Source organism: Vulpes lagopus, chromosome 20, assembly GCF_018345385.1.
Source record: "Vulpes lagopus strain Blue_001 chromosome 20, ASM1834538v1, whole genome shotgun sequence".
Lineage (NCBI taxonomy): Eukaryota > Metazoa > Chordata > Mammalia > Carnivora > Canidae > Vulpes > Vulpes lagopus.
The window spans coordinates 255,808-275,359 of NC_054843.1; the positions used below are offsets into that span (position 1 = coordinate 255,808).

Consider the following 19,552-nt stretch of genomic DNA (forward strand, 5'->3'; position numbering starts at 1 on the left):
AGCAAATAAGTCTTTGAAAAGTAACTAAAGTCTTAAAATTTTCAAAGAAAAAAAAAGGAAGACAGCTCTGGTTGTGCATTCGCGGTCTGCGTGGGAGTCAAGTCTGTGAAATCACTGCTCAGCCTCAAACATGGCTTGAAGCTGCTCGTCCAGTGGGGAACAGCGCAGGGCCCTATTCCCAGCCCTGGGTGGGCAGCGCAGCTCCACGGAAGCTGATGGACCCACCGGCAACTCCACGGGTCTCACCTGGTGTCGTGTTGCTGTCACCAGACCGTCCACACTCGGGCTTTCACCGAGGGCCGATCCTGTCTAAACGGGCTTCACGCTCTCGGTCTCGTTTTAACTATTCTCATTCCCCGTGGAGATCCCGTTTAGGGTGAAATGGAAAAATGAGAGTGAACCCCTGCCCGCCCCCCACACCGTCTGTACTGAGAACAGCACCGTGTCTGTGGCAGGATTAGGGAACCGCAGAGCTCAGGCCGGTGACACGGACAAGGTGGGGGCGCCCACCTGGGGAGACCTCAGGTGGCCTGCGGCCAGAGACAAAGGGGCACAGAAAGCAGGACTGCGGTGCGCAGCCTTGTTTTGGGCGGAGCTGCAGGAGACACGCCCTGGGCCCCCCGGGGGGCCTGCTGCCCCCACTCACTGGCTCCTGCACCTGGACTCGGAGAGAGCGTGTGCAGGCCGCGTGCCTCCTGCTTGCTCCCTGACATGGGACGCGTGAGGATGATGCCCTCCCGTTAGGGCGCAGTAGTGGCAGCCGCTGACACAAGCGGGTCTCCCACCCTGTGACGCTGTGCAGTCAAAAGCAACCACAACGTAGACTGACCGATCTCCCGCACACTGCGTGCTGGCAAGTCCACCGCAGGCAAGTGTTCCTCCTCCTGCGTGCGACCACCGCCCTTTGGTTAGTGCAGCCTCCAGCCTTCGCTTGCAGGATTCGGCGGGTGGAGCGGACGAGCGCGTGGGTTCCGGGCCAGGGGTCCAGCCGGCGGCACCGAGCACTGGATCGACTTCCCAAGAGCGGTTGCAGTCCTGGATCCAAGCCTCAGTCCCAGTCCCAGCCTTCACGTGAGCGTACATTCGGAACTCCATGGGGGCGCGTGGCCGTCTTCCCACGCCGGGTGGATTCCCACCCTATGTTCCCTAGCACCCCGGAAACATTTCCGTGGTCCTTCCAGGCTACGTTATTGTTCGATCTGACTCTCCATTTACTCTTAACAATTACGGAGCTGTCCGAGTTATGTAGATCCCCCCCCCCCCCAAGGAGGGAAACAAAACCCTCACTAGGTAAGTGACTTCCTTCCACAGAGGACAGTGGAGAGGGGAGAAAAATACTGCGAAGAAACCCATTAAAAACACACCTGAAGGGGGATCCCTGGGTGGCTCAGTGGTTTAGCACCGCCTTCAGCCGATCCGCCCTCTCTCATTTTTTCTCTCTCTGTCTCATGAATAAGTTAAAATATAAATAAATTAAAAATAAAAACACACACAGACACACACACACACTTGAGCCAGGTGGGCAGGGTCGGAGTCAGCAGTGACATCAGGGCGACCACACGCACGGTGGCTGTGACGTGGTCTTCCTCCCGCCAACCTGTAAGCCCCCACGGTGGGGACACCTGCGGAATACCTGCAAGCCCACCCCAGGGCCGTCCCGGGCATCAGGAGCAAGCGAGCCGAGGAGACGTGATGCCTGATGCCGCGTGGGTCCTGGGTGGGTTCCTGCCACACAGATGGGACGGGGCAAAGAATAAACACGGGAATAGATGCAGTATGCATGTGGTTGTCCTTGATAACGCGCAGTCTAGGTGCATGACGGGGAAGCCACGCGAGGGAACTTACCCCGTCTTCCTGATTCTCCTGTAAACCTGAACTACCAGGCACGCGGGTAGCTCACACGGGCGTGTTATGTATACCGCGTGGGTTACCTCCCAGCTACCGTGAGAAGCCCCTCCCTGTCCTGGTGCCCAGCCCCGCAGTGCGTGGGGTACGGATGCCGCCCCCACCCCGTACTCCTCTGGGCTCCGTCCTGAGGCTGGGGGCAGGGCAGGGGGAGTCGGGACAGTCCTCTGCGCAACCTCGCACTGTCCCCTCTGGCCAGCTGCTGCTCACTGCCCCCTCATCGGCCCCACTGGCTGCACCTGGAGACGCGCGGTGTTGACAGGCAACCCCCGTGGGGGAGGAGGCCTCTCGGGGACACCCGGCAGCCCGGGCCTTCCTGTGTCCGCAGCGCCTGGCAACCGCCCGGCAACACTGGGTGTCCTCCCGGGAGGCGGCCGCCACCCACGCGCTGTCCGGCAGCAGAGGCCGGTGTCCAGCGCCCGCGAGCCCCGCTCTGGCGTCCTGCGGGGGCCCCGGGGTCGGGCGGCTTCTCCGCGGCCGGTGCTCCTTGCAGATGATCTGAGAAGCAGGGAGGGAGGGGCCGCGGCGTGCGGGATGCTGGACTCCTCGGTGGCAGACGCGATGACCCGACTGACCCTGAAACTGTTGGAGAAGGTAAGACGGGGGGTGGGGGGGGGTCATGCTTTTAGCAGCTTGTCGAGGAAGCACGGTCCTGAAGCAAGTTGTTGCACCCTTCAGGGGGCTCCTGCTTCTGAACCCCAACACTTTGCAGTTATGAGGGACTGTGGTTTCTTGGGTTTGTTTTTTCCTCTGCATTTATGCAGAACCAACTAGGTTCTTCTGGCAACTTCTCGGCCCCGAGGCAGGTGCCCCACGGGCCGGAGCACTCGGGCGCGCCGCCGTCGTCTGCAGAGCCTGCTGGCTTCGGCGTGTGAGAGGCGACGGGCCTGGCCCCTGCAGGATCCGCAGCCTTGTGGGCCGGCCCCGGGCCCCTCCTGACGCGGCCTCCTGTCCCGTCGTCCCCTGAGGGCCCACGGCCGGCCTGTCCCCATCCTGCTGCTCGCCAGGCTCCGGGGGTCACAGGCGGCGGGACACGCTGGCCGGCGTCAAGCTCCTGGGAGAGCCGCGGATGGGGGGGGGGCCTTTGGCGTCAGCCCGTGAGCCCTGACACTTGTGGGTGCAACTTGTGTGCGCCGAGCGTGGCTCGCAGGGTACCCGGGGACACGGACGACCTTTGCCCCCTCCCACCTGCCAGCTGGGTACCTCCTCCCCAGGCCCTCTGGGGGGTCATCCCCGCAGCCTACGGGGCAGGTGCCCCGCTCCCGGCCCTCAGCCCACCCACTCGCATCCTCTGCCCCTCTCAACACAGAAACTAGAGCAAGAGCGTGAGCACGTGGGAGGGGATCCTGAGGACCCGCGCGTCACGCCAGGTAAGACTCCTGGACCCCTGCCTCTTCCTGAGGCCGGCGCGACCGTCCTTGGCTTTTCCCTCGCGCTCAGAGTAGAAAGGCGTCCACTTTCATCTTTAAAGCACGTACACGCACGCACCCACACACGCATGGCCCCCACAGCACATCACAGCCTCATGTGAGCCCCGCGAGGGGACCCGTTCACCCTTCCCAGTTTGCAGATAGGAACTGGAGGTCCCACGAGGTGGCCACCCCTGGGCCAGGCCCACGTTGCTGCGAGCTTGTTCGGGGCTGGGGGGCTGCGACCTGTCAGGTGGGCGCATCCTCGGGCCCAGAGCAGGCCCCCCGTGCCCCTGCCACCCTGGCCGAGGGTCAGGCTGTCAGGCCACGGGAACTAGGGGGAGGCCGGCCCTCCCTGGCGACAGCGTCCAGGTGCAGGGGGCCTGCAGGGGCTGCGGTACGAGCCCCGGGGCCGTGGGAGTCCAGACCGGGAATCCCAAACCAGGCGACCTGGCTGGCGAGGAAGAGCAGGGCCCTGCAGTGGGACTCCTGGGGCCGCCCAGGCCTGCGCTCCATCCTCCGCACAGGGGCGGGGGGGGGGCGGCGGGCGTGCTGTGCCCCGAGGAAGGAGGGCTCTTGGGAGCCGCTCTGGAGGTGGCGGGCACCGGGCGGGCCTCCGGGGCTCGGGGCACAGGTGCTCGGCGGGAAGGGCCTCCTGCCCGGGCAGAGCGGTGCCGGGCCCCGGGCAAACCTGCTCCTTCCTGAGTGAGCGCCGTCCCCGCAGGAGGCGAGGACCAGCCCGACGCGGCCCTGCTGGGCGCCCTGGGGAGGCGCCGAGACCTTCTGCAGACGCTCCGGGTAGGTGCAAGGCCCGCGGGGAGGGGCGCCCGGGGCGGGTCCTTAGGGCGGTGTGGCCGAAGCCCCTGCCCGGCTGGGAAGCTTCAGGGGGAAACGCTGTGCGGGGCTGGGGGCCGCGGGAAGCAGCGAGGGCCAGAGGCTCCACGCAGAGCGGCGGGGTTGACCTGAGCCCTCGTGCCCAGGGGCCTCGTGCCCGGGGGCCGGGGCTCAGCGCGCCCCGTGGGCTGCACGTAAGGAACCAGCACACACTGGTCCGTTACTTGGTAAACTTAAGTTTAAAGTCCCCTCCGCCCACGAAGGAGGGTGGTCCCCACGCGTTCCCCACCCCACGAGCCCGGCTCCGATGCCCAAGGGGAGGCCGCGTGGGGCAGGAGGACGCCAGCGCCCGCTGGGCCAGGTGCGGTGCGCCCCGGCCGCCGGCTCCCTCCCCAGCGCATCCCGGCTTTGGTGTTGCAGGAGCAGCGCCTCCTGGAGGAGGCCTCCCGGGCCCCGGCCCCGAGCCGCCCGCCGCCCCCCGCCGCGCCACCCCTGAGCATCTACCCGGCCGCCCCCCTGCCCCCACCGGCCCCGGAGCCGCCTCGGCTGATCCAGCCCTGGGTAAGCCCTGGGGCCGCCCGACGGCAGAGCCCACACGGGGAGGACGCGAGACCCCTCCTCTGAACAGCGGCTGTGGGGGCTGTGGGGGGTCACAGCGAGGAGCCGGCTGGGCCCTGCAGGGGACCTCGTGGCAGCCCTGGGATGGGAGGTCGCCGAGCCCTCCGCAAGCCCACGGCCCGTCCCCGGGTGCAGCCCCGTTGGCGGCTCGAGCTTCAGCCTCTGAGTTTGGGGGTGAACACGACACACCGGGTGCTGGGCATCCAGACTCGGCCCGTCCATCCAGCAGCGTGGCCCACGTGGAGGGCAAATCACGCAGAGCGCCTCGTGGGGGTGAGCGGCGGGTGTGTCCCGGGCCCTGACCGTGGGCTCCTGACCGTGGGCTCCTCACAGGCCCTGCAGCCTCTGGCCGCCACGGTCCAGCCGTCGCCCCAGGCCGGGCCCCCCCGGGGACCAGGGGGCATCAAGGAGGGTGAGTGTGTAGCCTCCCCCGCCCCATGTGCCTAAATCCTCTCCCAGGTGGGTCTGTGACAGGGTAGTCACCTGGGGGCAGCGCGTGGCCTCCTGGTCGCCTGCACATTAGAGTGTTGACCTTAGGAAACCTTAGGAAACCCTTCTGGGGCCTCTCCAGAGAACGAGAACTAGGAATCGGGAGAACCGGGGATAGCCCGCTGTATAGGTTGGCTCACCCGCTCCCCTGGGGGTGTCCGGGGCTCCGTGGTGACGCCACGGCCATCGGCTCAGGTCGTGGTCGGGGTCCCGGGATCGAGTCCCACGTCGGGCTCCCCCACGGAGCCTGCTTCTCCCTCTGCCTGTGTCTCTGCCTCTCTGTGTCTCTTGTGAATAAATAAAATCTTTAAAAAAAATTTTTTTAAAAAATACCATAAATGGTTTCTCCTTTTAGGTAAGTTTTTGTTTTGTTTTGGGGGAGGGGCAGAGGCAGAGAGAGAATCCCCAGCAGAGTCCCCGCTGAGCACTGATTTGGCTCCATCCCAGGATCCCAGGCAGCAACCCGGAGTGCGGTGCCCAACCCCAACGGACAGCGTCACCCGGACGCCCCTTACATGAGTTTCAAATCCTGGGATTTAAGGCCGCTTTATTGAGAGACAGAGCAAAGAGCACAAGCTCCAAGTGCGCAGTGTGACAGGCGCGGCCCGTGGGCGCACGTCCTGGACCCCATCCCCCCCACTGGGGCAGGGGGCGAGCGCACCGCCCAGAGGCTCCCCTGACGGCTGCCCTGCGCCCGGGCAGTACACCGCGTCGTGCCTGGGCCTTGCTCACATGGTGCTTCTGCTCAATGGGAAGCTTCCCTGGGCGGGGGGGGGGGGGGGGGGGGGGGGCGGGGGGGGGCTGCTGCGGGACTGGGGCTCCCCCGGGCCTTTGCCCAGGAAGCGGCTGCTGGACGCAGCCTCCCCACCTCGTGACCTTGCAGGGATTCGCATTCCCATGGCCGCTGCCGTGGGAGCTGCTCTGTGCACCCCCTGCCGCACCCCATGCTCCCAGGCCAGGGACAAGATCTGTTCCTTGAGGTACTCGGGGCAGAACCCATAGGTCAGGTCTCCACAGAGGAAAGAGTGGTGTGGGGGTCCGGCCGCCGTGGTCCCGGAGGCTTGGCCACCCCCGGATCTGCAGGGAGGCCGCTGGGGCCAGAGCTGGCCGGGGGAGGCTGCTGCCCACCCCGCTCCCGCCACGTCTGTGGGGGCCCCTTATTTGACTGGGAGGGTGATTGGTTCCAGGGCCCTGCGTAGAGCCTCGGGGCCTCCTTGCTGTGGGACAGGCTGGGGGAGGTCTCACAGCAGGGACACCCGAGGTGAATTGATGGGTTCAGGGTAAGGAGGCGCCCCAGGCCTTGAAACAACAGAGAAGCGCTTTCTCTGGGTCTGGAGGCCGGAACCCTCAACGCAGGCCCCCCCAGCGGCTGGAGGGGGGCGCAGGTCCTGGCTCGGCTGCGGGGTCCCTCTCCAGGCCCTCTCCACTCTCGCTCTCATAGGAACCCCCGTTCCTGGAGGTAGGGCCTGGAATCACCCAGGACAACATCCACTAAGATCCCTAATTACATCTGCGGGACTGTCAGAGGTCAAGGGGTGGGGTGGGGGTTTTGGGGGGTGCTCGCCTCCCGGCCGTGTAGCGTGGGGGGACTTGACTCTGGGCGCAGGACTGAGGCCAGTGGGACACCCTCCTCCACACACGTCCGTCCTCCAGCCCCGAAGCTTCACGCCTCGGAGGCACCCAGGGCCCTGCGCAGCCCCCCACCCCCAGTCCCGGTCGGGGGCGCGGGGCCAGAGGAGAACGAGGAGCCCCCGCCTCTCCTTCCAGACATGGTGGAGATGATGCTGATGCAGAACGCACAGCTGCACCAGATCCTGATGCACAGCCTGATGCTCAGAGCCCTGCCGTCATCCGTGTTTTTGCCCCCGGGGGCATCCCAGGCCGCCCCCCTGCACCCCGGCCTGCAGGTAGGCTCCGTGGATGGCACGGCCTAGGGGGCCACGCAAATGGAAGCCAGAGGCCTGGGCGGCTTTCTGTGTCTGACCCGGGGTCTGGGCAGGGTCTGCGCGTGAAGCCCCGGACGCCCCCCGTCCCACCGAGAGGCCCAGGCTGGGCCAGGCCCTCCGTCTGTCCCTCCCTCCCTCTGTCCTTCCCCTCGCCCCCTCCCTCCCCTCTCTCGCCCCCTCTCCCCTGCTCCCTCCCCCATCCCCCATCCCCCATCCCTCCCCCTTTCCTGGGGGGCCAGCAGGGTGCGCCCAGGGAGCAGGGCCCGTTGGGCTGCCTTGTGCTGGGCCTCACTGGCCTCCCGCGCCTGCAGAGGCCCCGGGCGCCGTCCGTGCATCACCACCACCACTACGCGCCCCCAGCCCCCGGCTCCCTGCCAGCTTGCCCACCTTGGCCCGCGCTCCTGGCCACCCTCCCGACCGCGCCCGGCCTCCTGCCTGCGCTGCACCCCCTGGCCGGCCCTGCGATGGCCCGCAGCCCGTGAGTCCAGGCCAGCCTTGCGGGTCGGCGCGGTGGAACCCCGGGCCGGCTGCACCTTGTCGCCCCTGCTGCTGGCACGGTGGCCCCGTCTCCCGGGTCCTAGGCCGCAGCAGGGAGTCTGGAAAGGCCCTACCCCCTTCCAGGGGAGGCGGGGGGGGGGGGGGGCCCTGGGGTCAGGGCTTGGGGTGGTCCTGTGCCAACCCCCTGGGGAGGCCGCCTGGGGCCTGGGCATCCGGCCAGCAGGGCAGGAGCGGGGCTGTCGTGGTGTCCGTGGGCCGGCCGGGCAGGGCGGTGACAGCTCCTGGGCCTCCCGGCTCCCCTAGGCCCGCCTCTGACGGCGCGCTGCCCACCCAGGCGGCCGGCCCGTGGGCCTGGGCGCACGGACTCTGGTAAGCAGGGTCCCTGCGGCTCCTCGGGTGTGGTCACCGAGGCCCCGAAGTCGCCGGATGGGGCCGGGGTCTCGTCGGGAGAGGTGGCCCAGGGGCCCCGAGAGAAAGGATCCACGGAGCCGGCGGCTCGCAGCGCAAACCTTCCTGCGGGGGAGCAGCCTCGGCAGAGCGTGAGGGGTGAGGGCCCCCGGCTGCCGCCTCCCCGGGGGAGCCCGCGGGGCCACAGCCAGGCGCCTCTGCCTCTGCGTGTTTGCTCCCTCCGGCTGCGGGGTCCTGACCTGAACCTCACCTGCACTCTCTTCACTTTTCCTTTGTTTTTAAAGATTATTTATTTATGGGGGCAGAGGGAGAAGCAGGCTCCCCGCGGGGAGGCCGAGATGCGGGGCTCCATCCCAGGGCCCCGGGGTCACGCCCTGAGCCTGGGTGCCCCATCCCTTGCTGTTTTAACTTTCACGTAAATGTCATTTTTAAGGGGATCCCTGGGCGGCTCAGCGGTTTAGCGCCGCCTTCCGCCCAGGGTGTGACCCAGGGTCCCGAGATTGAGTCCCGGTTGGGCTCCCTGCATGGGGCCTGCTTCTCCCTCTGCCTGCCTCTCTCTCTCTCTCTCTCTCTCTCTCTCTCTCTGTGTGTCTCATGAATAAATCAATAAAACCTTTTTTAAAAAAATGTCATTTTTAAGTGCTACACACGTTTTCGCGGGCACTCTTGGGGTAAGCTCTCGCGCCCCGAGTCCCACGCCAGCCGGAGCGCCCCTCGCTCAGCTCCGGCCCCCCGGGAGCAGACGGCAGCGGCGGCTAAGCGGGCGCCACGCAGGTGCAGCCCACGAGCCCCGGGCGCCGGGAGCCCCCGCAGGACGGTGGTAGGTGTCCCCACGGGCCGCCTGGCACCAGCATCTCCTGCGAAGTGCAATGCAAGGTCTGACTCCACTTATTTTCACGTTGACATTTTCTAACACGGTTTATTTTGTAAGTTCTCAACGTAATTTTGATTAACACCAAGAAGGCCCCTGACAGAGGCGGGCGGTCCCTCGTGGCCCAACACACGGGAAGCCTCCATTCTGTCCGTGGCCGGAGGCAGGCAAGCCCGGGTCTTCACCCGCAGGCCCGTCTAACGCTGCCAGTCACTAACTCCGACGACAGCCGCCGTCTGCGGTCCGGCTGGTTGGACACCGTCGGGCCAGGCCCTGGCAGCTGCCCCCACAGGTCCGGGGGCAGGGCTTCCGCGCCCCCTCCCCGGGTCCCACTAGGTGGTCCGAGTGGCTCAGAGCCCCGGCTGCGTGAAGTGGGCGTGCAAGTGGGCAAGAAGGGGTGGGGGTGGGAGGCGGAGCACAGCGCTTGGGTGCCCTCGGGTGGAGGGAGCACCCTGGCCGTGAGGATGAGCGCCCACCAGGTCTCCGGGCTCTGTGGGATTGGGCCTTGCGGGGCGCCCTGGTGTGGGCCTGGGCAACCCAGGGGCCCCGGCAGGAGGAGGCGCCGGCACTCGCAGAGCCCGGGTGGGTGGGGGTGGGGAGTCGGGCGCGACAAGCACACAGCCAGGGAGAGCTGCTGCCACGCAGGTTGGAGCGCGGCTCACACGCCCTGCGGCCTTCAAGGATGTAAACCCCTCCGAATCCATGGAAAAAGAAAAACCAATAGAAAAATGAGCACAAGGGGCCCTTGGGTGGCTCAGCTGGCTCACTGGCCAGCTCCTGATTCAGGCTCAGGCCACGACCTCGGGGTCAGGAGACCGAGTCCCTGGTCGTCGGGCCCTTTGCTCTGTGGGGAATCTGCTCGGGAGTCTCTCTCTCTCCCTCCTGCTCCTCCCCCACCAAATAAATCCTCGGAAAAGGAAAATGAGCGCAAGACATGAGCAGCTATGGTGGAGGGGACGCCAATGAACAGGGTCACCGGTGACGACGACTGCAGGACAGCTTTAGCACATGCATGACCAAGGGGGGACGGGCAGTGTGGAGGCTGGGCCCTGGGCCCCAGGGTCAGAGTGGGCTGCGGGGGGACAGTGACTGGGCCCTGTGGAAGCACTGGGCATCGCCTGATAGAGCGGGACACCCCCTGATGTGGCCACGAAGCACGGGGATGCCCGACGTTCCAGCTGGCAGGAGTGGACCCCTTCGGCCTTTTTTTTTTTTTTTTTTTTTAAGATTTTATTTATTCATGAGAAATACACAGAGAGAGGCAGAGACCAGGCAGAGACCAGGCAGAGAAGCAGCCTCCCTGCGGGGAGCCTGATGTGGAACTCGATCCCAGAACTCTGGGATCACGTCCTGGGCCGAAGGCAGACGCTCAACCACTGAGCCACCCAGGCATCCCCCCTTCAGCCTCTTACAAAGAACGGCAGAGGCAAGAGCTCTGTGGGGTCACCTTCGGTCTTGGCTGAGACGCTAATGGGCAGGCGTTCAGGCCCATGAGGCTTCAGGAGCGCCACAAGCCCCAAATCTGCGTCCCCGAGGGCCCAGGGACAGTCCAAGCTGAGACACAACCAGTCTGGTGGGAAATGCATTTTCATGCTTTTCAAGTGGCTTCACGGGAGAAGCCCAATTCTCAGAATTGTAGTATCCCTGGCTTTAGGGCCAAAAGGTGCCCCAGGAGGCTGCGTGTCATTGCCGTGCCCTCTCCAGAGCTCCAGGCAGGGCCGGTGTTGCTGCTGCCGACACTGGTATGTGGGAGGCCCAGGCGTGCGGGCCCAGTTGGCCTGGTGTGCCTCCACGGCCTGCTCCCGTGATGCCCTGGGCCCAGCACAGCTTGCATAGGCTGTGACGTCCCCTGTGTTTATTTCAGTTTCAGAAGCTAAGACGGGAAATACCGACGGAAAGAGGCTGTGGGACGTGGCAGTAGGAGCTCAGGGCACCTCCTGGATCCAGGAGACACAGCTCAGCCGGTGGGTGGGGATCTGGGGCGGGAGAGCTCCGGCCTCAGCGGTGTCCTGGGGAAGGGGACTGACGCAGGCTCCCGAACAGGGGCTGCACCCCCTTCAGTAACGGATGCGGTTCCTGTGAAGAATGAGGAACGAATGGAAGCTTCTCTTATACTTTCAGAAAAAGGTACCACTTATGCAATTTTGGCTCAGAGCGTGTGTTACTTCTGCAGCCCCACAGGCCAGCAGCGACCAGCAGGGCCTCAGTTTGCTGGAGTCTCTGGTCCTCAGGCCCCAAAGGGAGGGTCCATCTGTCTTCCACGTGTTGTCCCTGTGACCTGCAGAGTCCCTCAGGTGCCACCTGGGTGCCAGGCCTCCAGCACCATCAGAAGAGGCCCCGGCTCAGGGGCTGGAGCCTGGTCCCCGTGAGCCGGCTCAGCTCCTCCAGGACCTGCTTCTCCTTCTGGTACATCTGAAAGAGGAGTGGAAACCCACTGTGGCACCCCCAGCAGCCCGACCCGGGTGCCCCTGGGGGAGGCCCCTCCCAGAGCCCGTGTCCCAGGCTGTGGCACAAGGACTCCCAGCAGCCCGAGCCCAGAGCCCGTCCGAGCCTGCATGTTCTGACCTTGGTCCCACCTGATAAATACCAGCCTCTCTGCTCAGACTTTTTACAGCTAACGAGTAACACAGTAGCGTTTGCAGAGCCCAGTGTTCTGGACAAATACTGTCTTCTCCTGGGGCCCCGGGCTGCTGGAGGGCCGCGCCTACCTTTCGCCACTCGGCCTCTGTGCTGTGTGTGAAGCCCAGCAGGTGACAGAGCCCGTGGGCGGCAGTCACCTGTCGGAACAACGAAACAGCTGTTTCAGGGACTGGTCAGACCAAGCCCTGAGCTGGGGGGGAGGGGCGGGGGGGAAGGCAGGGAGAAGTCAGCCCACGCCTGGTGTGCAGTAGGACCCCAGGGTAGGTGGAGGGTACCCGGGGCTGTGAGCAGGTGCCTGTGTGGAGCTGGGGGCCAGGAGGAGAGGGGCCTGGCCCTGTTCTGGGGGATGAGGGTCCCAGGGGTGGTGGGCTCGCTCTCCGCTGCAGGTAACAGCCTCCGGGGAGGTGGGTGCGGGTGGGGGTGTGGGAGGGAGTTGATATGCACGGTGGCCCCACAGGGGCACACAGCGGCCACCCACAGCGACCCTGGAGCAGAGCCCACGCTGAGCAGCCACTTCCCACCAGGGCTCTGGCCCCTCTCGAGAAGAAAGCCCGCTGTAGAACCCGCAGGGAAGGTAAGACACGGTCGCTTTCGGAACACCCCCCCCCCCTTTTCTTTCAGGTCAAGGGGAGGAGAGGCCAGTCCCAAGGTCCCGGAGGCTACGGTTCAGGGAAGGAGTCCACTCCGCAGCTCTGAGGTCGCGGACACGGCTTGCTGACTCCCTCTGGCCCGTTTCTGGCCTGCGGGGGGCCAACGGCCCGGGCCTGGGGGAGAGAGAGGGTCCCTGCCACCTGCCGCAGGCCTCCCTCCCACAGTAGCAGGGCTTCGGGGTGGCGGCCGGCCGCGCTCACCGTCAGGGCGTCATAGTAGTCCGCGTCTCCTCGGCACCGCTGGAAGACGTACTCCACTCCTAGGACGATGTCGCCCAAGTTGTAGTCCTCTCGGGAACGAGGCCGGGGAAGCTCACCTGCTTTCACGTTCTGCGAATGAGGAAACCCCGATTGGGAGATGACGACCTCGGGGCTGACGTGATGACGGGCCTGCACGACCCATTCCGGGACACGCCACCCAGGGGTGCGGGGGGCGGTGGGGGGACACACAGCAGAGCCCGTTTACGGGCGACCAGACCCCACCGGGCTGTGTCCCATCCCTTCTCCAGCAAGTCACGCAGCCCCACGTCGGTACAATCTTCTATCTGTTCCTTCTGTTTGTTTAGTCCCGAATAGTCTTCCACGTTTTCCCACATAAACCCGAGAAACCACCAGCGCCTTCCCCTGAGGCCTGTTCACACGAAGCGCGTCGGGTGGACAGATGCTTAGGGTGTTAACGTGTCTCCTGTAAGGAAGAAATGCCAAGCGACCGTCCCAGCTGCTTGTGGTTCAGCAGCTCCCCTCCCGCCCGGCACCACAGGCTGCGGCCCGGCCTTCCGAGTCTCGCCTCTCTCTGCTGTTGCGCGTGGGAGGCCCTGACCGCTGCGGGCGGCGTGCACATCGTGGCCTAATCGCTCTTAGGTTTGTTGAAACCACTTTTTCAGTGTTATCTTCCATTTTCAGGGAAAAAATCCAGTGTTAGGTAAAAGCTTCACCCGCACGTATTTGGTACCCGGTACCGAGTCGTACCTGGGATTCAGGAAGCAGGGGCGCCGGCTCCAGGGGCCAGGCGGGGCTCTTGAGCTGGGGTTGGGGGTTCGAGCCCACGCTGGGTGTAGCGAGGACTTAAAATAAGTAAAAAATCTTAAGGAAAAGTGCAGAGGCTGACGGCCAGAGGCAGGGCCTGAGCGGGACGCACTTACCTCGTGAAATGGAAAGGAGAGCACGTCGGTGGGGCGGTCGTCCCCGCGGTAGGCCCTGTTGAGGCGCTGCATGCCCTCGTTGTCCATACACAGCAGGCCCAGGTCGAAGTCCCGCACGCCCAGCACGGCCCTCAGCAGCTCCACCCGGGAGCGGAGCGGCGCCCTCCGGATGGGGACAGCCCGCTGCGGGACGCGGAGCACCAGGCTCATGGCCAAGCCTTGGGGTGCTTGGGGCCGGCGGTCAGTGGTATATTGTGGGGGGTTCCCAGGGGGGTGGCGTGTACCGCTGGGGAGACACGAGGATGAGGGCGTGGGGGACAGTCGTCGAGTCACGGAGAGTCAGGTAGGAGCCTGCAGGGAGGATGGGACCGGATCAGGGTGGGAGCCTGCAGGGAGAATGGGATCAAGTCAGGGTAGGAACCTGCCATGAGGATGGGATCGAGTCAGGTAGGAGCCTGCAGTGAGGACCTGCAGTGAAGACGGGATCGAGTCAGGTAGGAGCCTGCAGTGAGGATGGGATTGAGTCAGGTAGGAGGCTGCAGTGAGGACCGGTGGAGCAAGGATGTGAAGGAAGAAGGGGAGGCTGTGAGGTGAGGTGGGGGAGGCGCGCTGAAGGAGGGCAGGAGGAGAGCGGGGATGGGTGCCGCGGGGTGAGGGGGGAGGACGGGAGGGGTGAGGGGGGCGGGAGGGGAGCGGGGAGGGGCGCCGCGGGGTGAGGGGGAGGACTGGACGGGTGAGGGGGGCGGGAGGGGAGCGGGGAGGGGCGCCGCGGGGTGAGGGGGGAGAACGGGAGGGGTGAGGGGGGCGGGAGGGGAGCGGGGAGGGGTGCCGCGGGGTGAGGGGGGAGGACGGGAGGGGTGAGGGGGGCGGGAGGGGAGCGGGGAGGGGCGCCGCGGGGTGAGAGGGGAGGACGGGAGGGGTGAGGGGGGCGGGAGGGGAGCGGGGAGGGGTGCCGCGGGGTGAGGGGGGAGGACGGGAGGGGTGAGGGGAGCGGGGAGGGGTGGGGGGGCGGGAGGGGAGCGGGGAGGGGTGCCGCGGGGTGAGGGGGGAGGACGGGAGGGGTGAGGGGGGCGGGAGGGGAGCGGGGAGGGGTGCCGCGGGGTGAGGGGGAGGACGGGAGGGGTGAGGGGGGCGGGAGGGGAGCGGGGAGGGGCGCCGCGGGGTGAGAGGGGAGGACGGGAGGGGTGAGGGGGGCGGGAGGGGAGCGGGGAGGGGTGCCGCGGGGTGAGGGGGGAGGACGGGAGGGGTGAGGGGGGCGGGAGGGGAGCGGGGAGGGGCGCCGCGGGGTGAGAGGGGAGGACGGGAGGGGTGAGGGGGGCGGGAGGGGAGCGGGGAGGGGTGCCGCGGGGTGAGGGGGGAGGACGGGAGGGGTGAGGGGGGCGGGAGGGGAGCGGGGAGGGGCGCCGCGGGGTGAGGGGGAGGACTGGACGGGTGAGGGGGGCGGGAGGGGAGCGGGGAGGGGCGCCGCGGGGTGAGGGGGGAGAACGGGAGGGGTGAGGGGGGCGGGAGGGGAGCGGGGAGGGGTGCCGCGGGGTGAGGGGGGAGGACGGGAGGGGTGAGGGGGGCGGGAGGGGAGCGGGGAGGGGCGCCGCGGGGTGAGAGGGGAGGACGGGAGGGGTGAGGGGGGCGGGAGGGGAGCGGGGAGGGGCGCCGCGGGGTGAGAGGGGAGGACGGGAGGGGTGAGGGGGGCGGGAGGGGAGCGGGGAGGGGTGCCGCGGGGTGAGGGGGGAGGACGGGAGGGGTGAGGGGAGCGGGGAGGGGTGGGGGGGCGGGAGGGGAGCGGGGAGGGGTGCCGCGGGGTGAGGGGGGAGGACGGGAGGGGTGAGGGGAGCGGGGAGGGGTGGGGGGGCGGGAGGGGAGCGGGGAGGGGTGCCGCGAGGTGAGGGGGGAGGACGGGAGGGGTGAGGGGGGGGGGAGGGGAGCGGGGAGGGGCGCCGCGGGGTGAGGAGGGAGGACGGGAGGGGTCGGGCCGAGCGCCGTGGGCCCCGCGGGGTCCGGGCCGCCGTCCGAGGCTCGGGCAGCCCCGGGGGAACGAGCCGCAGCCCTCCCCGCGCCTCCCCGGAAGCCGGCGGCTCACGTACCGGCCCGAAGCGGCGGCCCCGCCTGGACCCCGCGCACCGGAAGTCCCCGGCGCCGTCCGGCAGCGAGCGGAACCCGAGTGCGGCGGGGCGCGGAGGGCGCGGAGCCGCGCGCGCGGACCGGAAGTTGGTCCGCCGCGTCTGTGTGCCCGGGCGCGCCGCGGAGGGCCGGCTCGGGAGGCCGCGGCGTGCGGTCTGTGGCTCCCGCCGGCGCGGAGGGCGCCCCGGGGCGGCGGCGGCGGGTCTCGGGGTCTCGGAGCCGCACGGTGAGCCCCGGCGGAGGCCGCTCCCCCCCGCCCGCCCCCGTGGTCCGCGGCGTCGGCCCCGCCCTTCCCGGGTCGGCGGCGTCTCTGCGGGCCGCGGCGGGCCTCGGGCCTCGTCGGGGGATCTCGGAGGTACGGGGCTGCGTGAGTGTGAGTGTGAGCTCCTGGGGGGCTGCGTGAGTGTGAGTGTGTGGGCTCCTGGGGGGCGCCCCGAGTGTGAGTGACTGTGAGCTCCTGGGGGGCTGCGTGAGTGTGAGTGTGAGCTCCTGGGGGGCGCCCCGAGTGTGTGTGAGTGTGAGCTCCTGGGGGGCTGCGTGAGTGTGAGTGTGAGCTCCTGGGGGGCGCCCCGAGTGTGTGTGAGTGTGAGCTCCTGGGGGGCGCCCCGAGTGTGAGTGTGAGCTCCTGGGGGGCGCCCCGTGAGTGTGTGTGAGTGTGAGCTCCTGGGGGGCGCCCCGTGACTGTGAGTGTGAGCTCCTGGGGGGCGCCCCGAGTGTGAGTGTGAGCTCCTGGGGGGGCGCCCCGTGAGTGTGTGTGAGTGTGAGCTCCGGGGCGGCCTGGGAGGGGCGGGGAGGGCGCCGCGTGCAGGGTGGAGAGCGCCCCGCGGGGAGAGCTGGGAGGAGGGAGGCCAGCGGGTAGAAGCGCCCGTCCCTGTCCCATCCCCGTCCCCGTTCCTGTTCCCGTCCCATCCCCGTCCGGGTCCCATCCCCGTCCCCGTTCCCGTCCCGTCCGCGTCCCATCCCGGTCCCGTTCCCGTCCCGTTCCCGTCCCGTCCCGTTCCCGTCCCGTCCCGTCCCGTCCCGTCCCCGTCCCCGTCCCGTTCCCGTCCCGTTCCCGTCCCGTCCCCGTCCCCGTCCCGTCCCCGTCCCCGTCCCGTCCCGTCCCGTCCCCTTCCCCGTCCACGTTGTAGCCCCGGCGGTGCTCTGGCTGTGGGCGGCCCGTCTGAGGGCAGCTGCGCCCCTGTCCTCGCGGCAGAGCCCGGACCAGCCCCGCGGAGCGATCGCAGTGGTTTCTCGTCTGCAGGGGCGCCTGATGGCGGGTGGCGAAGCCGTTTGTTCTTTCCGCCCCCGCCCCCCATGTTGCTCAGAAACTGACCCCTGCCCCTTCGGTTTGTCCGACTTCAGTTTCCCGAGCGAGCAGGTTCTGGTGGGCGACTCGGTGACGTGGAGCGGCGGTGACGTGGAGCGGCGGTGAGGAGGAGCCGCGGTGACGTGCGGCGGCGGCCCCCGGGGCAGGCGCCAGGGAGCGGCGAGCGGGCCAAGATGAACCCGACGAACCCCTTCAGCGCGCCGCAGCCGCAGGCGCAGCCGCAGCCCGGGGCCTTCCCGGCGTCCAGCAGCACCTCCGTAGGAACGTTTCAGGCCAAGCCGCCCTTCCGATTCGGCCAGCCTTCGCCTTTTGGACAAAACAGTGCGTTACCCGGGAAGACCGCGGGGTTTTCCCAGGTGTCCAGCTTTCCCACGGCCTCTGGGGGAAGCCATTCGGCCTCCGCGCAGCCCTTAGGATTCTCCCAGACCTCGACCGTCGGACTCTTTCCTGGCCTTGAACACGCTCCGGCTTTTGTGGCTGCGGCGGCGTCTGCAAGTTCAAGTGCGCCTGCAAACCCAGGATTTAGTTTCAAGTCCCCCAATTTTGGGGCTTTCCCGAGTATTTCTGCGTTTGGACCGGAAACTGGAGAAATAGCAAGCTCTGGGTTTGCGAAAACAGAGTTTAGCTTTAAACCTCTGGAAAATTCTGTGTTCAGACCAATATTTGGGGCTGAATCTGAGCCAGAGAAAACTCAGAACCCAATTACTTCTGGGTTTTTCACGTTTTCTCACCCAATTAGTAGTGGGCCTGGGGGGCTGGCTCCGTTTTCTTTTCCTCAGGTGACAAGCAGTTCAGCTGCCAATTCAAACTTTACTTTTTCAAAACCAGTCAGCAGTAGTAGTTCATCGTCTGCCTTTACCTCCGCTTTGTCAAACCAAAATGTGGAGGAAGAGAAGAGGGGCCCTAAGGCCCTGTTTGGCGCTTCTAACAGTAGCTTCAGTAGCTTCCCCATCTCCCCAGGGCCTCTGGCTGAAGCGTTCCCAGCTAGCAAAACGGGCGTGAGACAGGGATGTGAAGAACGGGTTTCCCAAATGGACCCTCATTCCAGCCTCATGAAGGGCCTGAAAAGGAAGGAGGAGCAGGATCGCTCCCCAAGGAGACATGGCCATGATGCGGCAGAAGACTTGGACGCTCTGTCGAGGGGCGACCACCCTCCAGATAAACGGCCCGTCCGCCTCAATCGGCCCCGGGGAGGCACCTTGTTTGGTCGAACCATACAGGATGTCTTCAAAAGCAATAAAGAAGCAAGTCGTCTGGGCAACAAAGAATCTAAAAAGGACATTGGCTGTGTTGAGTCTGGGGAAAATGACCACGTGACCATCCCAGGAGGGAGTCCGTCTGTCTTGGCACCCTCCCGGCTCCCAGGTGTGAATAAAGAGGAAGAAACTGAAAGTAGAGATAAAAAAGAAGGTGAGATTTAAATACGTGCACCATCCGGTAAACCCTGGCGGGTGCTTGGTAAATTTCCCTGGGTCTTAGTTTCTTGTTTCTGGTAAATTTTCTGTAAACACTGGGAGTCCTAACAGACCAAGAGCATGTCTTGCATACATGGTACCTCCCACTTGAAATGTATCTGAGAGGCGACTGGTTGGCTCGGTGGGAAGAGCGTGTGCAGCTCTTGGTCTCAGGGTCATGAATTTGAGCCCCATGTCGGATGTGGAGATTACTTAAAAATAAGTAAATAAATAGACCAACATTGAAATTTCACATCTGATACCTTTTTTAAAAGGATTTATTTATTTATTTATTTATTTATTTATTTACTTATGAGAGAGCCCAAGACCAGGGGGTGGGGTGGGTTAGAAGGGGAGGGAGACAATCTCAAGGAGGTTCCAACTCCCCGCTGGGCTCAGAGCCTGATTCAGGGCTCTAGCTCACCACCCTGAGGTCCCGACTGGATCCAGCAGAGCCACCCAGTGGCCCCTCTGATACACTTCTGTGCCGCCTCTCTGTCCCCTAGATTCTCTAAGAGGAACGCCTGGACGTCAAAGTAAAAGAAGTGAGAGCACAGACAGTCTTGGGGGTTTGTCTCCGGCTGAAATCACAGCGATCCAGTGTAAGAACATCCCTGACTGTCTCAATGACAGAACCATCCTGGAGAACCACTTTGGTAAAATTGCTAAAGTGCAGCGTATCTATACCAGGCGCAGCAAAAAGCTTGCAGTGGTGTATTTTTTTGATCATGTGAGTATTTCCAAGAAATTTAACGTGAGTGAAAATAAGTTTGAACTTTGTCACTCTAAAACCTGCTTTTTAATCTATGGGTTATTTGCTAGAATTTGGGCAAGCACTCGAATATTTTATTCTTGGAGAGGTTAGAATAGCACTCGTAACTGGAGTTATTCATGTAAGCATGCAGTCCCTACCACATGCAGCCCTCTAGAAATGCTAGGCGAATGCTTCCCTGAGGCAGATTCCTCTGAAATGTGTAGGAGTGGCTGTGTAATCAACACAGCACTTTTTCTAAATTGAGTTTTGTTTTATTTGGTCATAGTGCACTATCACTGTAAACATTCAAACAGTGCAGAAAATGTAGACTCCCCTAGTAATCCCATTCTCTAGAGATCACTGATGTAATTTGTTGGGTTTATACCTTGACATAAACACATGCATGCCTGACACGTTGGCAGTAGGGTGTGTGCGTATAGGGTGTGTGCATAACCATTCACATTATGTATTTTTATATCTTTATTGTTTTTCTAAATATTCTAGTTG

At 65.2% G+C, this 19,552-nt stretch overlaps 3 protein-coding genes across 6 annotated transcripts in view; 2 read left to right on the forward strand and 1 right to left on the reverse strand.

Moving 5' to 3' along the window:
- Positions 1–1,431: 1,431 nt before the first annotated feature.
- Positions 1,432–8,623, forward strand: C20H21orf58 (chromosome 20 C21orf58 homolog). The gene is made up of 8 exons (XM_041735110.1): positions 1,432–2,499; positions 3,215–3,275; positions 4,039–4,112; positions 4,569–4,709; positions 5,100–5,178; positions 7,023–7,162; positions 7,513–7,679; positions 8,003–8,623. The coding sequence occupies exons 1-8, from the start codon at positions 2,440–2,442 to the stop codon at positions 8,070–8,072; spliced, it is 792 nt and encodes a 263-aa protein (XP_041591044.1). The 5' UTR covers positions 1,432–2,439; the 3' UTR covers positions 8,073–8,623.
- A 1,605-nt stretch (positions 8,624–10,228) lies between these two features.
- Positions 10,229–15,626, reverse strand: YBEY (ybeY metalloendoribonuclease). 4 transcript variants are annotated; one of them, XM_041734953.1, is made up of 5 exons: positions 15,492–15,626; positions 13,411–13,796; positions 12,470–12,598; positions 11,687–11,755; positions 10,229–11,390 (listed from the first exon to the last, which is right to left on the reverse strand). In XM_041734953.1, the coding sequence occupies exons 2-5, from the start codon at positions 13,618–13,620 to the stop codon at positions 11,304–11,306; spliced, it is 495 nt and encodes a 164-aa protein (XP_041590887.1). In that variant the 5' UTR covers positions 13,621–13,796; positions 15,492–15,626; the 3' UTR covers positions 10,229–11,303. The 4 variants fall into 4 exon arrangements, with proteins under 4 accessions (XP_041590887.1, XP_041590889.1, XP_041590890.1 ...); XM_041734955.1 differs by having other exon boundaries at positions 13,411–13,761; positions 15,492–15,612; XM_041734956.1 differs by lacking the exon at positions 15,492–15,626 and adding an exon at positions 13,879–14,083 and having other exon boundaries at positions 13,411–13,761.
- A 38-nt stretch (positions 15,627–15,664) lies between these two features.
- Positions 15,665–19,552, forward strand: part of LOC121479412 (minichromosome maintenance complex component 3 associated protein) — a 54,209-nt gene continuing 50,321 nt past the window's right edge. The window contains exons 1-3 of the mRNA XM_041734952.1: positions 15,665–15,883; positions 16,873–18,247; positions 18,798–19,021. Of these exons, the coding sequence (XP_041590886.1) occupies positions 17,011–18,247; positions 18,798–19,021 (1,461 nt within the window). The 5' untranslated portion in view covers positions 15,665–15,883; positions 16,873–17,010. The remainder of the gene's footprint in view (positions 15,884–16,872; positions 18,248–18,797; positions 19,022–19,552) is intronic.